We start from the raw sequence: 22,456 nt of genomic DNA on the forward strand, positions 1-22,456 counted from the left end.
GTCTATCCACATTTCTAATAAATTTGTAACTGAATGCAAAACAGACACATTTTTCTTAGCATGATGCAAACACGCCAGCATCCTTTAGCGCAGGGGTCTCGAACTCAATTCTCTCGGAGGCCACTGGACAAATGTTTTTCTCCCATGGTGGCTGCTTACCAAATTTCATACTTCACACACACAGTTACGCACACATAGAAATACACACAAACGGAAATCTGCACAAGCCCCCACAACCAGAATTACAAACACTAAAATACACACAATAAGGCCCCATTCACACCTGTGAGTTAAGGTGTGATTACGGATTCCTATGTCGGGAACATACAAGTGTGAATATGCTCCCCCTGTTCCGCGTCCCCCCCTTCCACTCTCAAAAAAAAGATATGCTCCCCCTGTTCCCCGCCCCCACACACAAAATAATATGCTCCCCTGTCGTCGTCCCCCACATAAAATAATATACTCCCTAACCCCCCCTCCGCACCCCCGCACACACAAAAATAGAACAAAGAGCCTCCTCAACTGCTTACGTTTTTTCAGGGAGGAGGCACATCATTCCCTGGTGATCCAGTGGTTGATTAGTAAGGTCTGGTGCTCTGAGCTCTGGCCAAAGGGAACTGAGAGATGCAGACTGTGTAGCTTCTAACGCAAGTCAGGTACACGGTCCATGACCGTGTACCTGATTTGTCAGTTGGCTGCGGGCCACATAATACCCCTGCTTAAGTGTATCCGGACATATTTTTCTATGTTGTATCACGTTAGTTATCATACAGAATCTTGAAGCATTTTTCTCAGTATGATTTGGTTATAATAGCACCTATCCCAGCACAGGGAGACAAATTCTTAGCTTTGTTTCTCACTGAAAGTATCCGCTGACAACTAATCCTAATTTAAACTAGTAGACTTGTGTTCTTCAAGACCAGCACTCATGCCACCAACCAATCCTCATTTCCCAATTTATCCAGCTTATTGATCACACTGGTGTCTAAACAAGTGCTGTTGATATATTTGCTGACTGGCACCGAACATTTAATTAATTGTAGCACCCATAATTCAATTGAGGTCTAAGTGTAATCTGTATACCTTATCTAGTTGCCTATATCTCTGGATCTACTGCTTATTTTGACATGGAGTTTTGACTGAACGTAACCTTGGCTTGTAATTTTTTTCATAATGCTTGAATAGCGTAGATAATCCAAAATGGCTACATAAACCTAATAAAATTTGTAGGGGCATCCGTAGTTTATATAATGCATGGTTCTCTACAGCTGGTTTAGGTCTGTGCACTGCTATTTCTGATCCTCCTCCTGAAAATGCTAGTTGCCTCACCAATGCTTTAGTTTTAATACTTTCTGGATAATTTTTTTCAAACTTTCATTTGCCGCTATCTTGTGCAAGGTCGGTAAGTATATATACAGTACTGTATACACGTTTTAGGCAGGTGTGAAGAAATGCTGTACAGTAAGAATGCTTTCAGAAATAAAAGTGTTAATAGTTTATTTTTATCAATTGACAAAATGGAAAGTAAATGGAAAGAACAGAAATCCAAATCAAAACAATATTTGGTGTGACCACCTTTTACCTTCAAAGCAGCATAATTTCTTATAGGTACACTTGCACACAGTTTTTGAAGGTACTTAGCACATAAGTTGTTCCAAACTTCTTGGAGAACTAACCTCAGAGATTCTGTGGATGTCGGCTGCCTCATATCCTTCTGTCTCTTCATGTAATCCCAGACAGACTCAATGATGTTGAGATCAGGGCTCTGTGGGGGCCAAACCATCACTTCCAGGACTCCTTGTTCTTCTTAATGCTGAAGATAGTATTAATGACATTGGCTTTAGGCAGAATACATTTGTGGCCAATCATACACCTCCCTGATGGTATGGCATGATGTATAAGCATCTGTTTGTATTTCTCGACATTGAGGACACCACTGATCCTGACCAAATCTCCAACTTAAGTTGCAGAAATGAAGCCCCAGACTTGCTAGGAATTCACTGTTGACATAGCTGAGTCGCTTAGCCTTGTGTTCACATCAAAGGCATGGGTTTTTGGCCAGAATTCTTCAATAAAGACCACTTCTGGCCAGACTTCTCCAGAGAGTAGATAGGTGTACTTGGGTCCTGCTGGTTTCCACCAGTTCGGTGCGGATGGCACTGCTGGACATCTTCCGATGTCGAAGAGAAGTAAGCATGATGTGTTTTTCATCTGCTGCACTATTTCCTTGGCCAACCACTGCGTCAAGGGTCCTCAATGTTAGCCATTTCTTTGTGCTTCTTCAAAAGAGAGTGAACAGCACATCTTGAAACCCCAGTATTGTTGGGATCCGTCCCGGCTGCGGTGCTCTCAGCATATAGCGTGCATTAGTAGTATATGTCTTCCCGTGACCCAAAAGAAAACTATGGAAAACAATGTCACCCCATAGTTCTCCTTTAAGCACTTCTTTAGCACCCACTCCTTAATTTGTGTTACTAGTTGTACATGTTCGTGTCCAGATAGGCTTTAAAAGGTGAAAATAGCAGAAAAAAAGGATGCTTACATATACTTTTGTTACTGTGCTTATCATGCTGCTCTGTTAGTGCTTTATGTGTAATTCAGGCACTCATGGACCAGTTTGTGACCTAAACGAATGCTGTTAAAGTCTTATGAAGTAAAATTGCTAGTTTTACATTTTAGTATAGATATACATGTGTCTTTTTTTTTTTTTCAGAAAAAGAGCAGAGAAGAGACATGCGGGGAAGGCAGTGGAGTGGAAATCCTGGAGAATAGACCATACACAGATGGCCCCGGTGGCACTGGTCAGTACACACACAAGGTTTATCACATTGGCATGCACATTCCCAGCTGGTTCCGATCCATTCTGCCTAAAGCTGCACTACGTGTGGAAGAAGAATCATGGAATGCTTATCCCTATACAAGAACCAGGTATCGGTGTGCTGTACTGATTTGTTACTTGGTAGGGATTGACTGGAACATTATCAGCTGTTCATCATTATAAAGTTGTGAGGGATTAATAAATACAAAGGGAACACTTTTTGAACCATTTCTGTTATTGTAAGTGGAAGGCCTGTATTATCTGACCCCTGAAAAGTGTGTTGACTTCTAGATTGTGTCTTTGAAATTGCCATGAATGTGTTTGCTCAGTCAGGTTGTCTCTGGGTACACATAAAATATGCATTTTATACAGGCTGTACACTGAAGTTACTGTAGATGAGCGCAAAGAGCAATAAATATAGTTATTCTTTATATAGCAATAAAATATTGTGCTCCAGAGATTCATAGGGTGCTTGAAAGAGAACTATGGCCCAACCATTTTTTTGCCATACTTCTCTTTAGGGTCACGGGAGGACATTTACTAATGTCGTCCTGTAACCCAAAACTCAGCATATAGCAGGCTATTGTCCACTATTGTCAGGATCCACCCCACTGCCTGATTGACAGCTGGCTTTGCCTCTCTAGAGCGATTGGAGAAATAGAGAGAGGGGAGGAGGGAATCCCAGTGGGGAGTGGTGACAGACAGGGAGATGATCGGCAACTGAGTGATCGGCGATATGTTATCGCTGAGTTCTCGATCAGTAGAGCCGACGTATGACAGCTGCAGTGTTACAGGTCGCTCTAATTATGGGGTTGAGTGTAATTCACTCTCCCCATATGTATACTTAAATATGTCTTTATACTTTCTATGTTGTCAATAGAAACTTATTCCCTGGCTCTTATAAAGTAGCTGCTGCCTGCTGCAGTGGAATTATAGCCCCCTAAATTGTATTTAGTCTTCTCTACCCCTTTTGGGGATTTTATTATTTTATTGATTTTAAAATGTACATATTGTTTTCAACTCAGGTACACCTGTCCGTTTGTGGAAAAATTCTCAATAGATATTGAAACCTTCTACAAATCTGAATCTGGAGAGCTTGCCAATGTCTTTAACCTTTCTCCTGCTGAGAAACGTCAGACAGTATTGGGTAAGTGCCCCCATGAATGTTTTCTGCCACTCGCATGCTGCTTTTATTTTAAATAATGCAGATTTAGCATTATCCATTGCTCTCAGTATCACCTGTCCATCTACTGGCAGCCATAGACAAATTGCTCTGAGGTGTAAAATAATTAAACATTGCAGAGAAGTAAAGCATATGTTAGTGAAGAGGATGTATGTGTGCAAAAGCCCAACCTACACTTACCCCTTCTGGGAAAGTCTCAGCGATATTACAGGTGGTACCTTGTGTACTGGAGAGCTGTGGACAATTCCTCTATCTTTCCTGCCATCCAGTTTTTACAAGCCAGAATGAAAGACATTGGAAAACTTTTTATAGAATGGAAACTGGGCATTTTGATCTGCATTTAATATGCAAACTAGATATTTTCTTAATCTAGAAAAAAAAGTCTCAATTGGGTATTGTCTTTACAAAACCCGTTAGAATAAGATATACATGGTATGGAATTAATGTGTGTTGTGCTGAAAATGCCCTGTTTTCAGTCTTCACATGTATTATGGAAATCCCCCAATATTGTATTTATTATCACTTGTTATGATCTTCCTTGTGAATTTTGATGTTCTAGCCTATCATGCATAGCATTTGTTATGTTATGAACCATTTCTGTGCATGCTTCATTCACATAGGACTTCCCAAAGACAGTCATCTCCTGATTATTTTGCAGGTTTATAGAAAAGCTCTTCAGCTCCTTTGCAAACTGTACTAAGCATAAACGCTCTTATAGATGTTTATACATGACTTGTGAATTATCGCACTGTGTCTTTGGAATGAAACAAAGACAAGTGGCTGGCCTAGAATTGTGGTGGTTCTACCTCCCTTGCTAACTTGACTCCAGTGTGGCTGTTTTCATACACTACATACAGTATTTTTTGAAATGACCATTAAAATCTGAACATAATTTTTCAGAAATAAGCCATAAATATATAACTCACATATAGTATATCACAGAACCTGATGCTTGACACAGATCGGTTAATAAAGTAATGTATTGCTCCCTTACACTAATATAGACAGTGTCTTAATAGAATCTATTGTTAGTGCTGTGCTTGCAGTTATTTTGGCCACTGAGACATCATTGGCCTAGACCACATAATAATGTAACTGGGGCAGTGTTCGGATTTATGATGGTGTATAAGTTTTGCATATTTAATTAGACCTTTAACTTAGCGCGAATATCTAGTCATTATTCCTAATCTCCATTTAAGAGGTTTTTATTGCCTTTTGTGTCCCAATCATAGAGACTAGCAAAACTGTGCTTGTTTTACCAGGGACAATGTTGGGAATATTGTAAACAATGCTAATAAAATGTCTTAGAGGGTAGTATATACAGGATTGGAGTGCGGAGGGTATGATGGCTGGCAGCATGTGCTGTAGAGGATTGCAGAGGTTGTGATGGAGGGCTGTATGTGCAGGAGAGGAGTGTGAAGGGTATGGAGGAAACAGTTTATTCAGAGGTAGAGTGCACAGTATGACAGGGGGCACTATGTGTGGGAAAGGAGTGTGGAGGTTATGACCACAGGCAGTATTTTTCCTAAGAAAATTCAGAGGATATGATGGCAGGTAACATGTGCAGGAGGGTATGAGATATTATATGTGTGGGAAGGAGTGCAGTATTGAAAGTGGGCAGTATATGAAGGAGAGAAGTGTGAGGGGTATGACAGTGAACAGTGACAGGACAGGGCACAGTTTTGCTATGTTTTATTACTTTTTCTTTAACTGTGGTGAAAGGTTTCCTTTATGGAGACATCAGAGGTCTATTAGACCTCTAATGCCTCCTCGTATGTGTCCATTAGATACAGATCACAGAAAGAAAGCCCCTGATCTGTTTCTGACCTGGCTCAGATCAATAAAGGGGAAGATGGCAGGCAAACAAAGAAGAGGAAAATGTAACATTTCTACGGATAGGGGGGTAAGCAGACAGACAGAGGGGCTGCATCAAATCAGAAGAGTGTAAAGTTGTCAATTGCTGTCTGTTGTTTTCAGTTGTCTGTTTTCAGGAAGCCTGGGAGGTGGAAGTGAACACTAAGAAAAAGAGCCCACGGAGAGACGGGAGTATACTCACTAAGGGTGTAAAGCTGAATGGATACATAAAGCCTCCAGTGCTCTTTTGTTTTTAAATGATAATATAGGAAGCATACCTGTGTGTACTGATCTCAATGCTAGCATGGACACTGGGGAGTGAGGTGTGCTGGAGGTAGTATATTGAGAAAAGACCAATGGGTGTGTTGGGGACCAATGGGTGTGTGTTTATTTTATCTTAGTGAACTGGATGTAGAATTCCCCATGTGAAAGGGGCACTTTAACAATATATAGGATAGGCTAGATTGATTTTCCATTACTGCCTTGAGGACAGAAAACATTGAGAAATGTCTCCTGTGGGAACACACACATTTTTGGTTGCCTGTGGATGGGTTAGAGCTTCTAACACTGTTTACATTGCTGTTCATGCCTCTCAGTGACACCCCTCCTGCATTTTTGTGTAGGGAAATCACAGGGACAGGATGTCAGTGAAAATCACTATAGCAGGGTGACAGGCAGAAATCATAACCTCAGAGGAACTTTTAATTGGCCACTCTGTCCAAACTTAAAGGAGAACTATGAGGTGAGTGCTTTTCACTCACCTCATAGTTCTAGCCGACCTGTGACAATGAGACTGTCACAGGTCGGCTCAGTAGATCGGGAGGTGAGCGTACACATACCGGGTTCGCTCACCTCTCGATCCTGTCACGGCTCTCTGCCGTGACAGGGGGAGGGCCTGGATTCCCCTCTCCCCGCTCCGATCTGCCAGCGCTGACTGGCGGAACGGACGGGGGAGGGGGCGGGTACAGCTGGCTCTGCCTCTAGATAGTAAGAAGGTTTTAGTTGGCGTGTATTGGAGCAATAGAAAACAAAGAGAGTAAGATTTCACACCCCAAATAGATTGACTAAAAGGAATACGAAGAGTAGGTTCCACCTTAAGGTATGCAATTACCGAAAGGGGAGGGGCTTTTAAGAAATACTATAAACTCTCTAAATGCATAAAAATATGAATTCATTTATTACATAATTAGAAATAAATAAAGTTAAAAAGTAGTTGGTCTATTTTACATGCAGTATAAATGTCACATCAAGTCAACAATTGTTATTAAAATAGGACATAAAGATGACTCATTCAGATAAAACCCGACATGTTTCGCCCCACTGGGCTTCTTCAGGGGAAATTATATATCCTAAATGAGAGAGAACCCATGTGAGGCAAATTAGAGACTGCATTCTTACATAAAACGAACATATATATATACACACAATGTGATATCATGGGTATTGGCAAGCTTACATGGAGGAGTCAAAAAGGACCGTCAGTCGACATCACTACATGAGAAATGGAGGGAGCCGAGTGTTTCAGGTAGGTTTTCCCTCTATTCAAATAAAAGTAGTCACGCATGGGAGTCGTGTCAGGAGAGCAAAGCAGCAACAACAATCGAGGGCAACAGAAAGGGAGGTTTGTATTGAACAGGCACAATTAGGCATTCATGAGTTAGTGATTTAATGGAAATGATAAGTGACTAAATTGTGCATAGTGATATAAGTAGCATATTAATTGTATTTATATAATATTCAAAGTAATGAGTAGTGACAATGAAATTTATCAAGGCTGGTGAGGCATAATAATCAATATATGCGAGATTGTGTATATGTATATCTAAATAACAAACGGGTGAAGTTTATAAAAAGATGGAGATAATTACTTCAATTATCAAAGTACTCATAATTGTGTGTATATAACATTCTTGTGACTATGTATATTGCTCAATGAGCATGGCTTTTGACCATGCATACTATGCAACACACACAGTCACAGAAAGTTGCGTAAGTGAAACTCAAAATACCACTCAAAAAGTGCAAGTGCAATCAGTGCCCTGTGCCAAACATAAGTAAATGCCTATTTCCAATACCATTATAGATAGGCAGATAGGCTAGATAGGCAGAGCCAGCTGTCACTCACGCAGCTGGGTGGATCCCGTCGTCTAAGTCAGCATCCGCTCCGGCGTCTCAGTATACCGCGAGCTGTAGCTCGCGGTATACTGAGCTTAGGGTAATGGGAGGACGCTAGTTTGTGTCCTCCCGTTACCCTAAGGAGAACTATGGGGAAAAACACTGACCCCATAGTTCTCTTTTAAAGCTTATGTGAGATCACTTATTTTAAATCCCCCCAGGCAGCATAAAAATAAATATTCCTTAGCCTCACATACAGTTACAATCTTAAATGAAACCTTTTTGTATCCCTTAAATGCTACCACTGCTTGTTCTGCGGTCATACAACTGTACAGTCTCTCCTTTGTAGCTTTTGCGGGCGTTACAGCACTGCTTGAGTCAACCTTATGATGTACTAGTTGGTGGAGTACATAGTTGCCTGTCTACCAACATTACATTTCACGGTGCAATCCTTTCTGTGTTTCTACGTGCTGCCATCTCTGACAGTAGGGTTGGGTGGGCGCTTTTCAGCCAGGCTAAATATGTGGCTACAGACGCACCATATGTACAGCTACTTCTTGCTCCGATTTGGGGCTGAAGGACACAAACTGAACATGGATCAGTTTCTGTGCATGGCATGGTCAGAATGCTGAAGGAAGACAAAGAGATGGCAAGATCAACAGGTATTTGTACATTCCCATACATATCTAAAGGCTCTAGATAATAATTTCCCCTTTTGGCCAATATTATCACTATACAAAGACACTGCTGGACAATCACTTTTCTGATTTGTTTCAGCAAGTCACTGTTTCACATTACCCTTGACAAGACAGACACTGGCAGGGTCTGCTTAGTGTATAAACATTCATGTTTGAAAACAAACCAAAGTATGTTTAGGCTCAGAGCAGACACCCTTGGTGCCAGCTTTATTATGGGGAGAAGAAGGATATAGGGAGCAGATTTTGATACACATAGTGGCCACTTTGTTGTACATCTACTTGTTAAAGTGGGCCTGAACACAGACTTACTATGAATCCAGAAATTAATAAATGCCCTTGAACAACTAACTACAGATATGAAATATTTTTGGCACATTAAACACAATTGTAATCATGAGAAAATACCTTTTGTATTAGAAGCATTGATTTAAAACAGGCTACCAGGCTTGCCAGCAGCACCTAGACCTCTTAGATATCATGATGTGGTTCTGCTCTCCCCACCCTCCCTGAATGGATGTGGGATACAGGGGGGTTCTGAGATGAACTGTACATTCTCCACAGTAAGGTAGCACATCACATACCCTCTTCTAATATGCAAAGTGCCCACTAGGACTGGCAGGGGTAAATAGAACCGGGCCATAATTTGAACGCTTAGGGAAAGGGTACTGCTGGCAGGCCAGTTCCAGATCAGTGAATTCACTGCAGCAGATTCCCTAAAAAATACTTTGCATAGCTCAATGTACATTTTTGGAATATCTTATTGCTGGGATGAATTAACTCCTGCACACACAAAATTACGTCATCTTGCATCAATCAATCGAAATGGCTAAAGTTACCAAAACCGGAGGAAGAGGTGAAGAAGATTGCATGCATTAGGGAGCGTGCAGACGTTGCATCATTGAAGGGGTGGATTTTAGGGCCACTTTAATTTTGACTGTTCACAAAAATAGAGGTACTCTTTGCTAAGCCAGCATTAATGGACAGGTCCAGGTTTACCCACTAATGCTAACCCAACATCTCCAAAAAAAATTGTCCTTAAAGTAAAATACACCTCAACTCTTTAAATAAGGAAACCAATATTAGCAGAATATATATTAAAATGTAAATAAACCCAAAGACAAAACTGTAATAAATTGCAGCTTATCAGTCCAAGAAGTATATTTTACTATTTTACTCCCCCCGTAGCTTAGAGCTGGTGTGGGACGCTGCAACTATCACATGCCGACTCTAAGACCAAGAGCTGAGCGATCATGTAACTGCTGATTGTTCAGCTCACAATCTCTTCACCCTGCAGAGAGTAGTGACTGTCAGTTACCACTTCCCACAGAGATTCATTTCTTCCTTTCCTTTCAGTCATTTGCCCGCTATCTGCTGACTTTGGGTTTACATTAGTAAATATACTCCTGTGACCCAATGGCTGCATTCGTTTTTTTGCAAGTTTTTTTTCCATTTTCAACTGGTGATTGTTCCGGTAATTTCAAGGTCTAGGATGACAACTTTCACTCATCCTACTGTATAAGGGCAACAGAAACAGGACAGTGATGTTGCAAACGCCTCTTGTTCGCTTGCATATCACATAGATCACCAGAGTCCTATAGTTCTCGGAACAATTTAATTGATAGCAGTACAGACATAGAGGACAGATTGCTATTAGCTGACAAGATTTCTCAGGAATTACGGTATTAGCACTTCTCAAACAAATAATTTTAATCATATATTTAACACCAAAGGGGAGCAAATAAGAGAAGTTCATTGTTAGGGTTAGGATGCACTTTAATCATAAAAGAACATAATATTTAGAGTGAGCAAATAGATACACATAACCTAAAGTAAATATGTTAATTCAAAGGAATTACATTTCTCAGTAGGTACACAAATCCACAGAATAGACCACCACCGTAGCAGTGTAAGGCTAGGAGCCCACTGTGATGACATGGTCATCAGTTTATGGGTTATATGTGTATTGGTGTTGGGTTAGGTTTAATTATGTTATACTGGGTAACCTGTTCATCAAAAGACTGTCAGCAGCCCCCCTCGTTAGCTCCCTTTGTACTCTGAAGGAGCTCAGGACAATGACATTCTGGCCAGGCTCCTGCTATGGCTGTCTGGAGCTCTTTAGCAGGTGGACCCCTGCGGGGTTGTGCTTAGAGCTGCAGCTAACAATTATTTTCAAAATCGATTAGTTAGCCGATTATTAAGTTCGATTAATCGGATAAACAATAAAAAAAATGGCTCCAGTGATGGACTAACTACACTCGGTCCTGACTAGTGACTGGGGAAACTGGGAGCTAAAGATCAGCGGGTTGCAATATCTCCTCAGCAAGGAAGAATACAACGTCGGACATACTCATCCTGAGTACTGGGGTCCGTTACACCCACAGGAGTTTTTTTAGCGCAATTATGCAACTAAAATCGCTAGGAGGATTAATGACTAATCATAGCGCACAGTTGTTACTTTTTTGGAACAATTTAGAGCAACTAATAGCACTACTACATGCTACTTGTGTGCATCACTTCATAGGGAACTACTACTAGCATTTCATTTCCAGAAATCTTAGTAGCACAACTTTGCTACTAAACAATTCACTCCTGTGCTCCTAGCCTAAAAGTAGTCATTCCTTTTGACATTTTAACCAAATGCTTTGTCAGCTGGTAGTGTATTGATAACATTGTATGATATAAGGTTTTTTAAATGCTCAGTTGTTTGGCGTTGGTTACCCCTGAAATCGTGTTTTTTAGTACATTGTTTCTTTAAAATGTATTGCAACAATTATTTAAATACCTCATTGGTTATGCAGATAAGCAGTTGTATGCTGTTATGATCTAAATTGTACATAGGATGGGCCTTATACTAGGCACAAACACTCAGAATGGTCCTATTCAAAACTAGGCCAATATTTTCACCGTGCAGCATTCTACATTTCTTACGTGCTGTGGCCATGCCACTTCTGACAGTGCAAAGAGCAAATGATATGATGACTCTACATACACTAGATTGGTCAGATGTGGGTCAGCTTTTTTTGCTGGAATAATAAGATCCAGTGACCCTGGAACATGATCTTATCCTATTTAGGGAGAGATACAAGAAACTGGTAGACAGTGTATCCCCCTATCTTAGTTGATCTCTTGCAACCATTGGGCATCCTAGATATACACAATAAGGCCTCCAAACTTGTGTGCTGACCTACAAATTGAATCATCATCTGCATTATCTTATTCCAAGTTTTACTCTACCCTGTGTTCTCCTCACAGTTTTACTATAAATGTACAGTATATCTGGCAACATGTAATATCTAGTGTGGTCCTGAGGCTGTACAATACAACTATAATGCTGTCAATTATCATTTCTATATAATGATTTAGATGTAATGTTTGTATAATTGTAATTTGTGTGTGTGGTACTTGTATTGACTGTCCCCAAGTAGTACATGTAACAGGCCATACTGTACCATCTGCAGCTGCATTAAACCCCAGAGAACCAACTAATGACCATTTATCGACTTTGGGTTATGCACAGTTTTTATTGGCTGGATGTCTTCATCCCTGAAAACGCCATTCAGATAGACACTAATTAGCACTGAGGCAGGCAGTCATAAGAAAAACATTATTCCCTCTCCCTAAAGCTGGTTGCCATGGCAGGAGCTAGATGCACGCTGATTTAAAAAAGGAATGTGACGCAGTTGGCTGAACCCAGTAGCACAGTTTGATAGGAGCGTTCTGAATTATTCTCTCTTTAGGTGACAGTAGAAAGCAAAGCTGTACTTCAGCTGGCTAATTTTAGCCCACGCTGCAGTTCTAGTGGGTGGGCAGGTGAAGAACAGGCTGAAGATAAAAGAGAAGAAGCAAAAAGAAAAATGAAACCCGGGAAGAAGAAAATCTTAATGATTCCCATAGCATGTTAAAAATAAAATCCTGTGTCCTTTTGAAGTATGCAGTGTGAGGAGACGGGCTAACATCGCCAGGCTGGGCCTGTGCTGTTTTGTTAAGGGAAGCGTGCCTCTTCCATAGTAAATGTCACCGTCTTATAAACAGTTTAAATATCAGTTGCTTAAAACTAAATAAAACACCATGAAGCTCAAGTAATATTTACATCAGTTGCTACAGCAAAAATAAATACAATTACATTACCATATTATCTCTCGCTGCCCACAGAATCTTATTTAAGCGCCAAGCAGACTTGATGAAGTATTCTTTTGACATCTACTTGGTAGATTCCTATTCATTGTGGTAACCTTAAAGATTTTCTACCCATAAAATATTTGCTGTACATTTGTATTCCTTTCCCCACTGTATATATTCGAAGCGCGTGTATGTACTTGTTTTACCAACCTAAAGATTCGCATTTTTGTTTAGCCATTCACACACCATGTTTACACTGCATAGCCCGAATGGTGACACCGCTGCTTCCAGCGTCCCCTGTGTCCTCATTGGACAACAAATCCATGCTAACACACTTTTGATGCATTAATTAATGAGAAGGCAGTTTGCACAGCAATCCACAAAGCTGTTATCAGAAGTAGCGGTACCAATTGTCTGGAAATGCAGTGTGCTAAGTTGGCTGAACAATATTAGAAATTCTTTGCAGGTAAAACAGTTAATTTTTATGCCCTTCAAATGTGTGTTTAGCTGTTAGCCTTCTTTTTGCTTCACTGCCATATCGCACTAATTTCATGCGTCTTTTCGGAATGTACCAGTTTCCAGGAACATCAGTACATGTAGAGGACCTTCTTTGTGCTGATGGCATCACATCATCTGTGGCTGGTATTTGTGTGCACAACAGATGACTTTACCCTTGGTAGAAAAGCAGTTTTTGCAGAAGTGTCTGAAGATGCCTTCTTTAGTTCAGCTCTTACCAGACAACACATTCTGGAGTGAATGCTGAAGTTTAACAGCAGAAGAAGAAATGGATTAGCTTTTGATATTGTGTAGATTATAGGATATAGCTCAAGGGTACATTTTCATTTGTTGTAGGGAATATTTTTTTTTTGGCAAAATTGCAATAGCAGTATACGTTTGTACAAGTTTTAAGTAAATGTTTCACATAGCTAATCAGTTTGTGGCTCTCAAGACTTCCATTATTTTGCAACATATACATAAAAAAGAAATGCCTTTGTACACATCTGGCAATTACTATAAATTGCAGGAGTTCTTTATAACATAAATGGACCTTCAGACAAGTTTTAACCCCTTCATGACCGAGGCCTTTCCCCCCCCATTTTTTGTTTACATGTTCTAATCCGCATTTTAGGCCTGGAAATTACTTAAAACCCCCAAACATTATATATTTTCTGAAATCCAAGACCCTAAAGAATCAAGCAGTTGCAAATGTTTATGTTGCACGGTATTAGCGCAACTCCTTATCAAACCCCAACATTTTGTAAAAAATGCACTCAAATGCCCCAAAACACAATAAAATACTAATTTGTTTTATAAAATGTATAAGATGAGGTTACAACAAGTAAATAGATACCCAACATGTCCAGGTTAAAAATTGTGTGCATCTGTGAAACTGCTCCAAAATTCGGTACCCCAAAAAGTCCATAGACAACGCTTAAAAAAAAGCCCCCACAGGTCATCAGCTTAGAGATGCGTGTAAATATTGGCCCTAGAATGATTATTCTCACTCCAGCGTGTGCGGCGATACCCAACATGTGTAGCGTGATCGTCGTTTTCATACGTAGGCACACCCGACGCATGTTTTTATTTTATTTAATATACATTTTAAAAAATGTTTTTTTTTAACTTTAATTTGCTATCACATAGGTGGTCTTACACCCCCCATGTAATACTATATCGGCAGTGACAGGTATTCTTTAAGGTGATACTGGGGGTCCAAAAGACCCCTAGTATCACCTTTACACTTGAAATAAGCTATTGAAGTGCAGATTACACTTCAATAGCTCATTGCTGGGCTTCAGGAGCCCACCTCAGGGACCGGAAGTGATTTAATCTGCATCGCTCCCAGTCCCATATTACGGGGAGGTGATTGGTGAATGGAGGTAAAGCCGACAGTCGACTTTACAAATTTAAACAGAGTGCTGGCAGCAAAAGCTGTCGGGAGTCTGTTTAAACGGGCCCGATGCCAGTGACGTACACTGTACGTCACTGGTCATGAAGGGGTTAAAGAGGAACTTTACTCATATCTTCAAAATAACAACAAAGGCACCTTTAGAAGTGTTTAGTAATGACAATCTGCAAACAGATACTTATAGATAATTGCCGGCTTTTTATTGTTTGCATACCTTATTTTTCTTTTCTTCCCCAGTATTCTGACAGTGGCCATTTTAACTAAGGGCAGGTTACTAGAGCTCCCTTCATGTCCAGGAACTCTGGCACATGTGACTAGGACAAGTGACCATGCACATTATCTCAGGGGAGGAAAATGCCTTTCCCTGAGATCTCATGAGATCACAGATGAGATTTCTCAGCAATGCTCTGTTGATGTAACCTTCCCAGGATGCAATGCTTTGGCACATTACATCATTTGTGCCAAAAGTGGAAAAAAAGAATTGTAAGTAAAATAGAAATGTTTGTTTAGCTAATGAATGTAAGGTGATTTCATGTCACCATGCTGTATGCAGAGGCGATTTTTAGTCCTCGGTCATGAAGGGGGGTAAGGGTCCACTTTAAGAAACCTGTCAGGACAGAAATGTGGGAGCTGCCTTTGTATTCCGGGAGGCTGTCATCCTTATTCTTTCTTCACTACTTGGTTGCTGACCTGTAATGAGCATGTTCATATTAAATGTCAGCTTACCTGATATCCTTGTTCCCAACCACTGACTTACTATATAGTGAATCAGGGATAAGAATGACCCATTTTGATCAAAATTGTCAATATGACTAAAAGAGAATATTGAGAAACATCAGAAATTAAATGTATTTTATGTGAAGACGCAGCAGATTCCTGTCCTGAACTGGTCATGTGAATTCACTTAAAAGGCGTCTGTAAGGGGGTTTAAATTAAAGTGACATTAAAGTTAAAAAAAAAATTCCCTCCCCCCCATGTTAATGTTAGCACTTACCTTAAATTATGTCTCTTATTCCGATCTTCTTCTTCTTTCCTGATGTATTCATCTGTCCCTCCAGCGGTGCGGCGGCTCTCTGATCCAGCGCTGGCTGCTCTGTAGCTCCGATCGAGCAGTGTCTGCATGCGGGTGCACGCGTCCATAGACTTACCTTGCGTCTCTGCTCGTCTCTCGGCTGAAAATCGGAACTGCACATGCGCCCGCCCCAAGATCCTTTGCGGCCGTACGAGCAGTTCCTGATTCTCGGTGCGGAAGCGCGCAGCGATAACGAGGTAAGTTTAAACCTAGTTAAAGCTTTTTTTTTTGAACTTCGTGCCTAAATCTACTGCTTGCTAGCAGTAGATATAGGCAAAAAACGGAGGGTTTAGAACCCCTTTAGGACAGAGCCACTGACAGCCACCATGGAGGTGGCTCAGGCTGAAGAGTATGCTTTGCTCTGTATTTTCACAATAGAGCTCACCAGACTGGAGGTCTTAAAGCTCTACAATGTGTGGACCATACTTTCAGGCTCTTTCCTTTTGTGCCTGCTACACATCTTCAGTTTGGGATATTTCAGGTGAACAGAGAATCACTTCAAATACAAACCTCTTTTAAATGTGCTTAGGAATTGACATTCAGTTGCTATTCCACTCAAACATGAAGCCAACAATCACAAAAACCCAAAAAATGTAATTTGCAGAACACACAAAACGGAAGTGGAATGAATATTACACATTTTAGGTGTCTTGCATGTGAAAGTATATCCCACTTATCAAAGCTAGACACAATGATCACATAATCTCTGGCAGCTATCATACATACACAGTGTAGGCAGTAAAAACATATATGCTTTCAAAAGGGTCTTTTTTTTTTAAGTTCAATACATTTTTATTTAAGGCAATTCAAGTGCTAACAGCTGACAGTCAGTAGTGTAGAACAATAATATCAGTATGCACAATAACATATAAACCAGAAATAGAACATCAAATCAAATAAGACATCATGTAAGCAGCATTTAGAGTGTAGAGAGTATATCACTCGGCTGTAGATCCTCAAATCATCTCTGAATTGGTGCTGACACTGTCCTTCCTTCTGGAGAGTGGCTACTTTTGTTCCCCATGGTCCCTGTGTGTGTTGTAAAGTAGCCACCGCTCCGAGCTCACTCCTGCTATGGATTACAATCTCAATACAAATTGGTAAAGTAAGCATGAGATTGGGTTTGGACCAGAAGATAAAAACACCTACTGGCTTTACAAGGCACCCTATTATACTGTATATATGAGGGTGGGTCGAGCCTTTACAGACTCCCTCCAGGCAGCAGGATAGGCCACTGGGTCCATGAACAGTAACATTTAGCTAGGTCATATCAATGGATTATTAGAAATATGAAGGTCCAAAGGCTATATTTATTATGTCCACTATTTCCTGCCAATATCATTTCAACTTCGGGCATCGCCACAGCAGATGTATCAATGAACCTGGATCAAACCCACATTTTGGGCATTTAGAGTCTTCACTGAATCCTATCCTATATAGGAATTCAGGGGTCCTGTATGTTCTATGTACAATATAGAGCTGTGTTAATATATGCGAAGCAGAAGGTGAAACTAATTGGATTGAAAGTAACGCCTCCCTCCATAGGGTATCATCCAGTGGGCCCACATCCAGTTCCCAACCCACTTTATATTTCATGAGAGATTTATTCAATAACTTTGAATACATTTGTGAAATTAACCCTCTCGTCAAAGTTGCATTAAAAAGTTTATCTATATCCATATTTACATTAATGCAAACCTCATGTACGCCTGGATGTACCTTAAGCGCATGCCTCAGTTGTAAATATGTATAAAATTGAACATTGGGTATTAAATAACTTGCTTGTAATTGTTGGAAAGAGCACAAGACACCTTGATCATATATTTGCGCCAATGTCAGAATCCAAATTTTCTTCCACACTCCAAATCCTTGGAGTTTATTTACCTAATATAATACCCCATTATCCCATATTGGAGTATATTTTGTAAACTCAGAAATATCCATTATTGGGCACTCTGTTGGACTAACCCTTTGGGGGTGATTTACTAACCTAAACACACACACACACCAGGTGTGTGTGATTTTCACACAGCAAAACGTATTTATCAACCAAAAAGTCTGTAAAAGCATATTTCCACTAATGCCATATATGGAAAAATCATGCACATGATGCATATATAATGCTGCTTCACAGTTTAGACAAAAATGGTTAGCTCATGCATTTACATTCCTGCATTCATCAACGCAAGCAACATTACATAGAGCTAATTTAAACCACATTACCTTGCAATTCATTGCAGGGCTTTGCACAACACACCTGCTGGGTGTGTACACACTACAAAGGTGTTTCGATTCCTCCCATAGATCATGCTGGGAGGGAACACACTACAGAGGTGTATACACGTTCATGGTGTGTTTAAAAGGTTAGTAAATCAACCCCTTTATGTCAATATTGTGTATACTGACATTGGGTATATTTTTAGTAACTTATTCCACACAGTTATGGTGATGTATGTTTTTCACTTTGTACTTGCGCAGCTAACGTTTTGCATTTTATTTCTTAAACAGATCCAATTGATATTGTGAACGATCCAATCCCCCCTCATGAATATAAGCCAGAGGAGGACCCCAAAATATACAACTCTGTGAAGACCAAAAGAGGCCCCTTGTCTGATGACTGGATAGAGGAACATAGGAATAACCTTGGGGGATACCCCATCATGTGTGCATATAAGCTGTGTAAAGTGGAGTTCCGATATTGGGGCATGCAGTCGAAAATTGAACGATTCATTCATGATGTGGGTAAGTCCAGAAACTGAATCTATACAATGCCAAGATCTACTTTTGTTGGTGCTTGAAGAGTGCAGAACCAGGATTTATGTGCCTCTAGAGCAAATACAAACTTACTAAGGGCCATGCCGAGGGTTGTGAATAAATCAGGGGCTGGACATAAAGAAGGAAAAAAATGAACCCTGCTGCTTGCCATGGTACAAAGCTCAGGCGCAATAATCATTATATGACAGACCTGTTGTCCTGTGTGTGAGGGCACTACAAGTGTCAGCAGGCCCTGTCCATTTAATGGACAGGGCCTGCTGACACATGTAGTGCCCTCACACACAGGGCACCAGGATTTTGCTTTGCATAATACTGAGAGAATTGTTTGCCATTACTAGGGGGCAGAGCCTGGGATTCTAATATATCCTTTAGAATCCCAATAAGAGTTCTAAGGTGTGGTTCTTTGTGGTGATAGCAAGTGCCTGTGTTGGTCTACAGATCATTCCCAGTGCCCATGGTGTCCCTTGGATCCTAGGTTCAAGCTTTACATGGGGCCACAGCTTCTGCCCAATATCATATTTAACCTCTTGCCCTCCTGTCACTAAAATATTCAACTGTCAAAGTATTTGACTGTTGAATAACAGTGGTCTAGCGTGTAGGTGAACATAGTAGTAGATCTGAAGAGTAACATGGGTACAGGCAGATAGCACTGTTATTCATTTTGACACTTGCTATGGAGGTGACGAATGATCTTCTTAATGCATGACTTCCTTTACAAAAAGAAAAATAGATATTCTTTTAGTATATTTTCATTCTTGGGAAAGTTATGATTTTTCCCCCCGTTTTCATGGGAAAGCTGTGCACTCTGAATGACATAGGATATATTCCTACCATCTCTTCTTTTATTTAAAAATCACTGTAAATCTTAACTACACTATGATATTTGGTTTTGCGCCTGTAGACATCAGGTTTACAGTACATTAGAATGTGCACACCTTAGCACGTCTCCAGAAAAGCAAGATCACTTGAATGCACATGCAGGTACCAGTGTAAGCCCATGGGTGCATGCTTGTTTTCTTTAACCTGCTAAAAATAATAGGTGTAGATCTATGCCCTAGTGCAGTAGTGTACTGCAAAATAGTCTTGTACTCCTTTCTTACTAAAACTTAGATGCCCACAATCTGTAGAATAACTTTCCTCAGCAGGTTTCCCCACAATGAGGATATGTTCTGTTTAAAAGCTAGGGGGGCACAGTGCGTGCTCCTAGTTTTAAGACTGCTGTCACTATCAGCCACTGGTCAGCATTAATGACTGAAAACCAATTAGCATGGTAGTTTGATCACCATGACCTGCTGGCGTCATCTGTCACTGTACCTTGTCTCTCCAATCCTCTGGAACTCTTTACCCCAACCTGTCCATCTATCTCCCACCTTGACTGCCTTTAGGCAATCCCTAAAGACTCATCTCTTCAGGGAAGCCTATCCCACCTCAACCTAACCACTGAACCATCACATTCTCAAACAATTCATCCCCACACAGCTACCTCCTCATGAATCACTGGCCTCTCCCTTTTAGATTGTAAGCTCTCAGGGGCAGGGCCCTCCTTACCATCTTGTCTTGAATTGTATTGTGATTGTAATGTCTTCCTTATATTGTAAAGTGCTACTCAAACTGTTAGCGTTATATAAATCCTTTATTATTATAATAATATTAATACCTTACACAGGGAGCGGCACAGTAAAGTCAGCAGGTTACAGCTGTCAAAGGACATTAAATTGTTTAATAAACAAAATGAATTGTAAAAATTATCAAAAACTGTTGTGTAAAAAAAAAAAAATGTTTGTTATCCCAAAATTAAAAAAAAAAGCATGAGCAGAATATTTATTAAAACACTGTAAAAGATTTATGTATTTAGAAAAATAATGCAAAAATTATTTAGGTAGGCAGATTAGTTAGTTATTGTGAAGTTAACCAAAGCATCATGAAATGGCAACAAGTGTAAGATTAATGCTACTCAAGAAACATAACTGTGCTCAATCCAGAAATGTTTACAGTTACACTAGGTTGAGCATTGTTTTGAGAACACACCAAAAAATATTATGATAGGCATGTATACACATGCGAGGTGTTGGGAGCTTGGCATTTCCTAACCTACATGTTCACTGGCTCTTGAACAGGAGTTTCTAATTTGTAATTTACAAACTCTTAACCAAGAGTTCCAGGAAAGTGATGTACAGATAACCATAGACTTGCAGTGGAGAACAGCTTGCTAGATGAGTTCAGATGAAAATGTGAGACACCATGCAAGTAGACGGTTCCCTGTTGCTGGAATGGAAATGTTACACCTTTGATTGGAGTATATCTTTAACATCTGAAAAATAAAACCTGAGTGAAAAGAAGCAGTATCTGAAGCTGCTGAACGTGTAATCTCTTTATCCCCTTAGTGTTTGCTTATTTAATGAATGTAACAACGTGAAGAGCCTTGTTTTCCTGAGCTGAAAATAATGAAAAACCTGGTTCTTCAGATGTAAAAAAAAAAACAAGCTTGGGAACATAACAGAAACTAGACAGCTATCTAAGGGCCAGTGTCTACTGCAGGTCAAATGTACCTGCAATGAATTCTAAATCATCTCAGAAGCTTCTCAAAATGATGTCAAATGGACTCAGCATTTTCACATCAAGGCCGGTCGACACAGGCCCTAAGTTTGTTTGGTGAATGTATTGACCTAGGGTTTATTCACACCAAATGCTTTTGGGCTGCACTGACTGCTTTTTCCAGCACAATCTCCAACACTAGACAAGGCAATTTACCTGGTCACATATGGGCTCAGTTCACACCACTGTGTTGTGGTGTGCAATAACAGCACATTTTTTTGTATATTACTGATGTCTGTCAGCTCCACTAGGGTTGCCACCGTTTCTTCAAGCAAAACCCGAACACTCTCGTGGCACTAGTGAACACTCCAGTGCTGCTTCATCAGCTTCTTTGGGGTCCCTAGGTGACATTAGGGGCCTGAAAGACCCCTGATATCTCCCATAGGACCTGTTATGTCCTAATTGCTATTACATATGGGCCTGTTAGTCCCCTACGTGATAGCAATAAAGTTAAGTGTAAAAAAAAAACATTTTTTTAAAGTCCCCACGTACACACCCATACAAACGCAAACACGTGTCAGGTGCGCCCCTAAGTGCAAAAACGAATATTGCACCACACATGTTACATATCGCCGTGAACGTCGGCGTGAGAGCAATAATTCTAGAGCCATCAATCACTGTTAACACTAAACTTATGAACAGTAAAAGCTTTTAAAGCATTGTCTATGGGAAATTTGGGGTATTGTAGTTTTTTGGGGTCTCACGTCCGCACGCAATTTTAAGACTTGACATGTTTGGTATCTAATTACCCGACATGACCCCGTCTTTTAAACTTTACCAAAAAATTGGGTATTATATTCTGTTTCTGTACACTAAATTTTATGTAAAGTTTAACTTCCCAGGCATAGCTTAGCTAGTTTGTCTCTTGCTGATACCCATCTCATGTCAATACCAGTCTCCTCATCCATCATCTGGGGTGCTGGTCCCAGCCTGTTTGTCTTCCAGTGCTGAACTCCTGAAATTGAGGCAGTGATGAGGTGAGCTCGTGCCTGGTAGATGGACAGACTCCTGGGTTGCATGTCCCCTGTCTAGGTGTGTCTGGATGGAGGTGCAACATTTCATGTGTTCCCAGGAAAGGTAAACACTGCCCAGGGAAACCATACAGAGTAGCAGCTTCCTCCTCACACATGCAGGAACAGCAGGACCCTGTGGTTGCCCCTGTCTGCCTGCATCTTGTGTCTGGTTTTCAGCTCACTTGAAAACTGGGCACAAGATTTCAACCTGTACTGCCCGGGTGTGTACTGGACAAATTTATGGGCATTCCTATGGGGGAGCTACAGCACTGTAGCCACCCCCCCCCCCCCCCCTTCCACCCCCC

The 22,456-nt window shown here is 40.6% G+C and overlaps 1 protein-coding gene across 1 annotated transcript in view; it reads left to right on the forward strand.

The window, feature by feature from the left end:
* The window catches only part of PITPNM2 (phosphatidylinositol transfer protein membrane associated 2), a 264,382-nt gene that overhangs the window by 161,030 nt on the left and 80,896 nt on the right, over positions 1 to 22,456 (forward strand). The window contains exons 4-6 of the mRNA XM_018556846.1: positions 2,714 to 2,928; positions 3,844 to 3,965; positions 18,277 to 18,510. Coding sequence (XP_018412348.1) covers positions 2,714 to 2,928; positions 3,844 to 3,965; positions 18,277 to 18,510 — 571 coding nt within the window. The remainder of the gene's footprint in view (positions 1 to 2,713; positions 2,929 to 3,843; positions 3,966 to 18,276; positions 18,511 to 22,456) is intronic.

Source organism: Nanorana parkeri, unplaced genomic scaffold (assembly GCF_000935625.1).
Source record: "Nanorana parkeri isolate BGI_ZX_2015 unplaced genomic scaffold, ASM93562v1 scaffold13, whole genome shotgun sequence".
NCBI lineage: Eukaryota > Metazoa > Chordata > Amphibia > Anura > Dicroglossidae > Nanorana > Nanorana parkeri.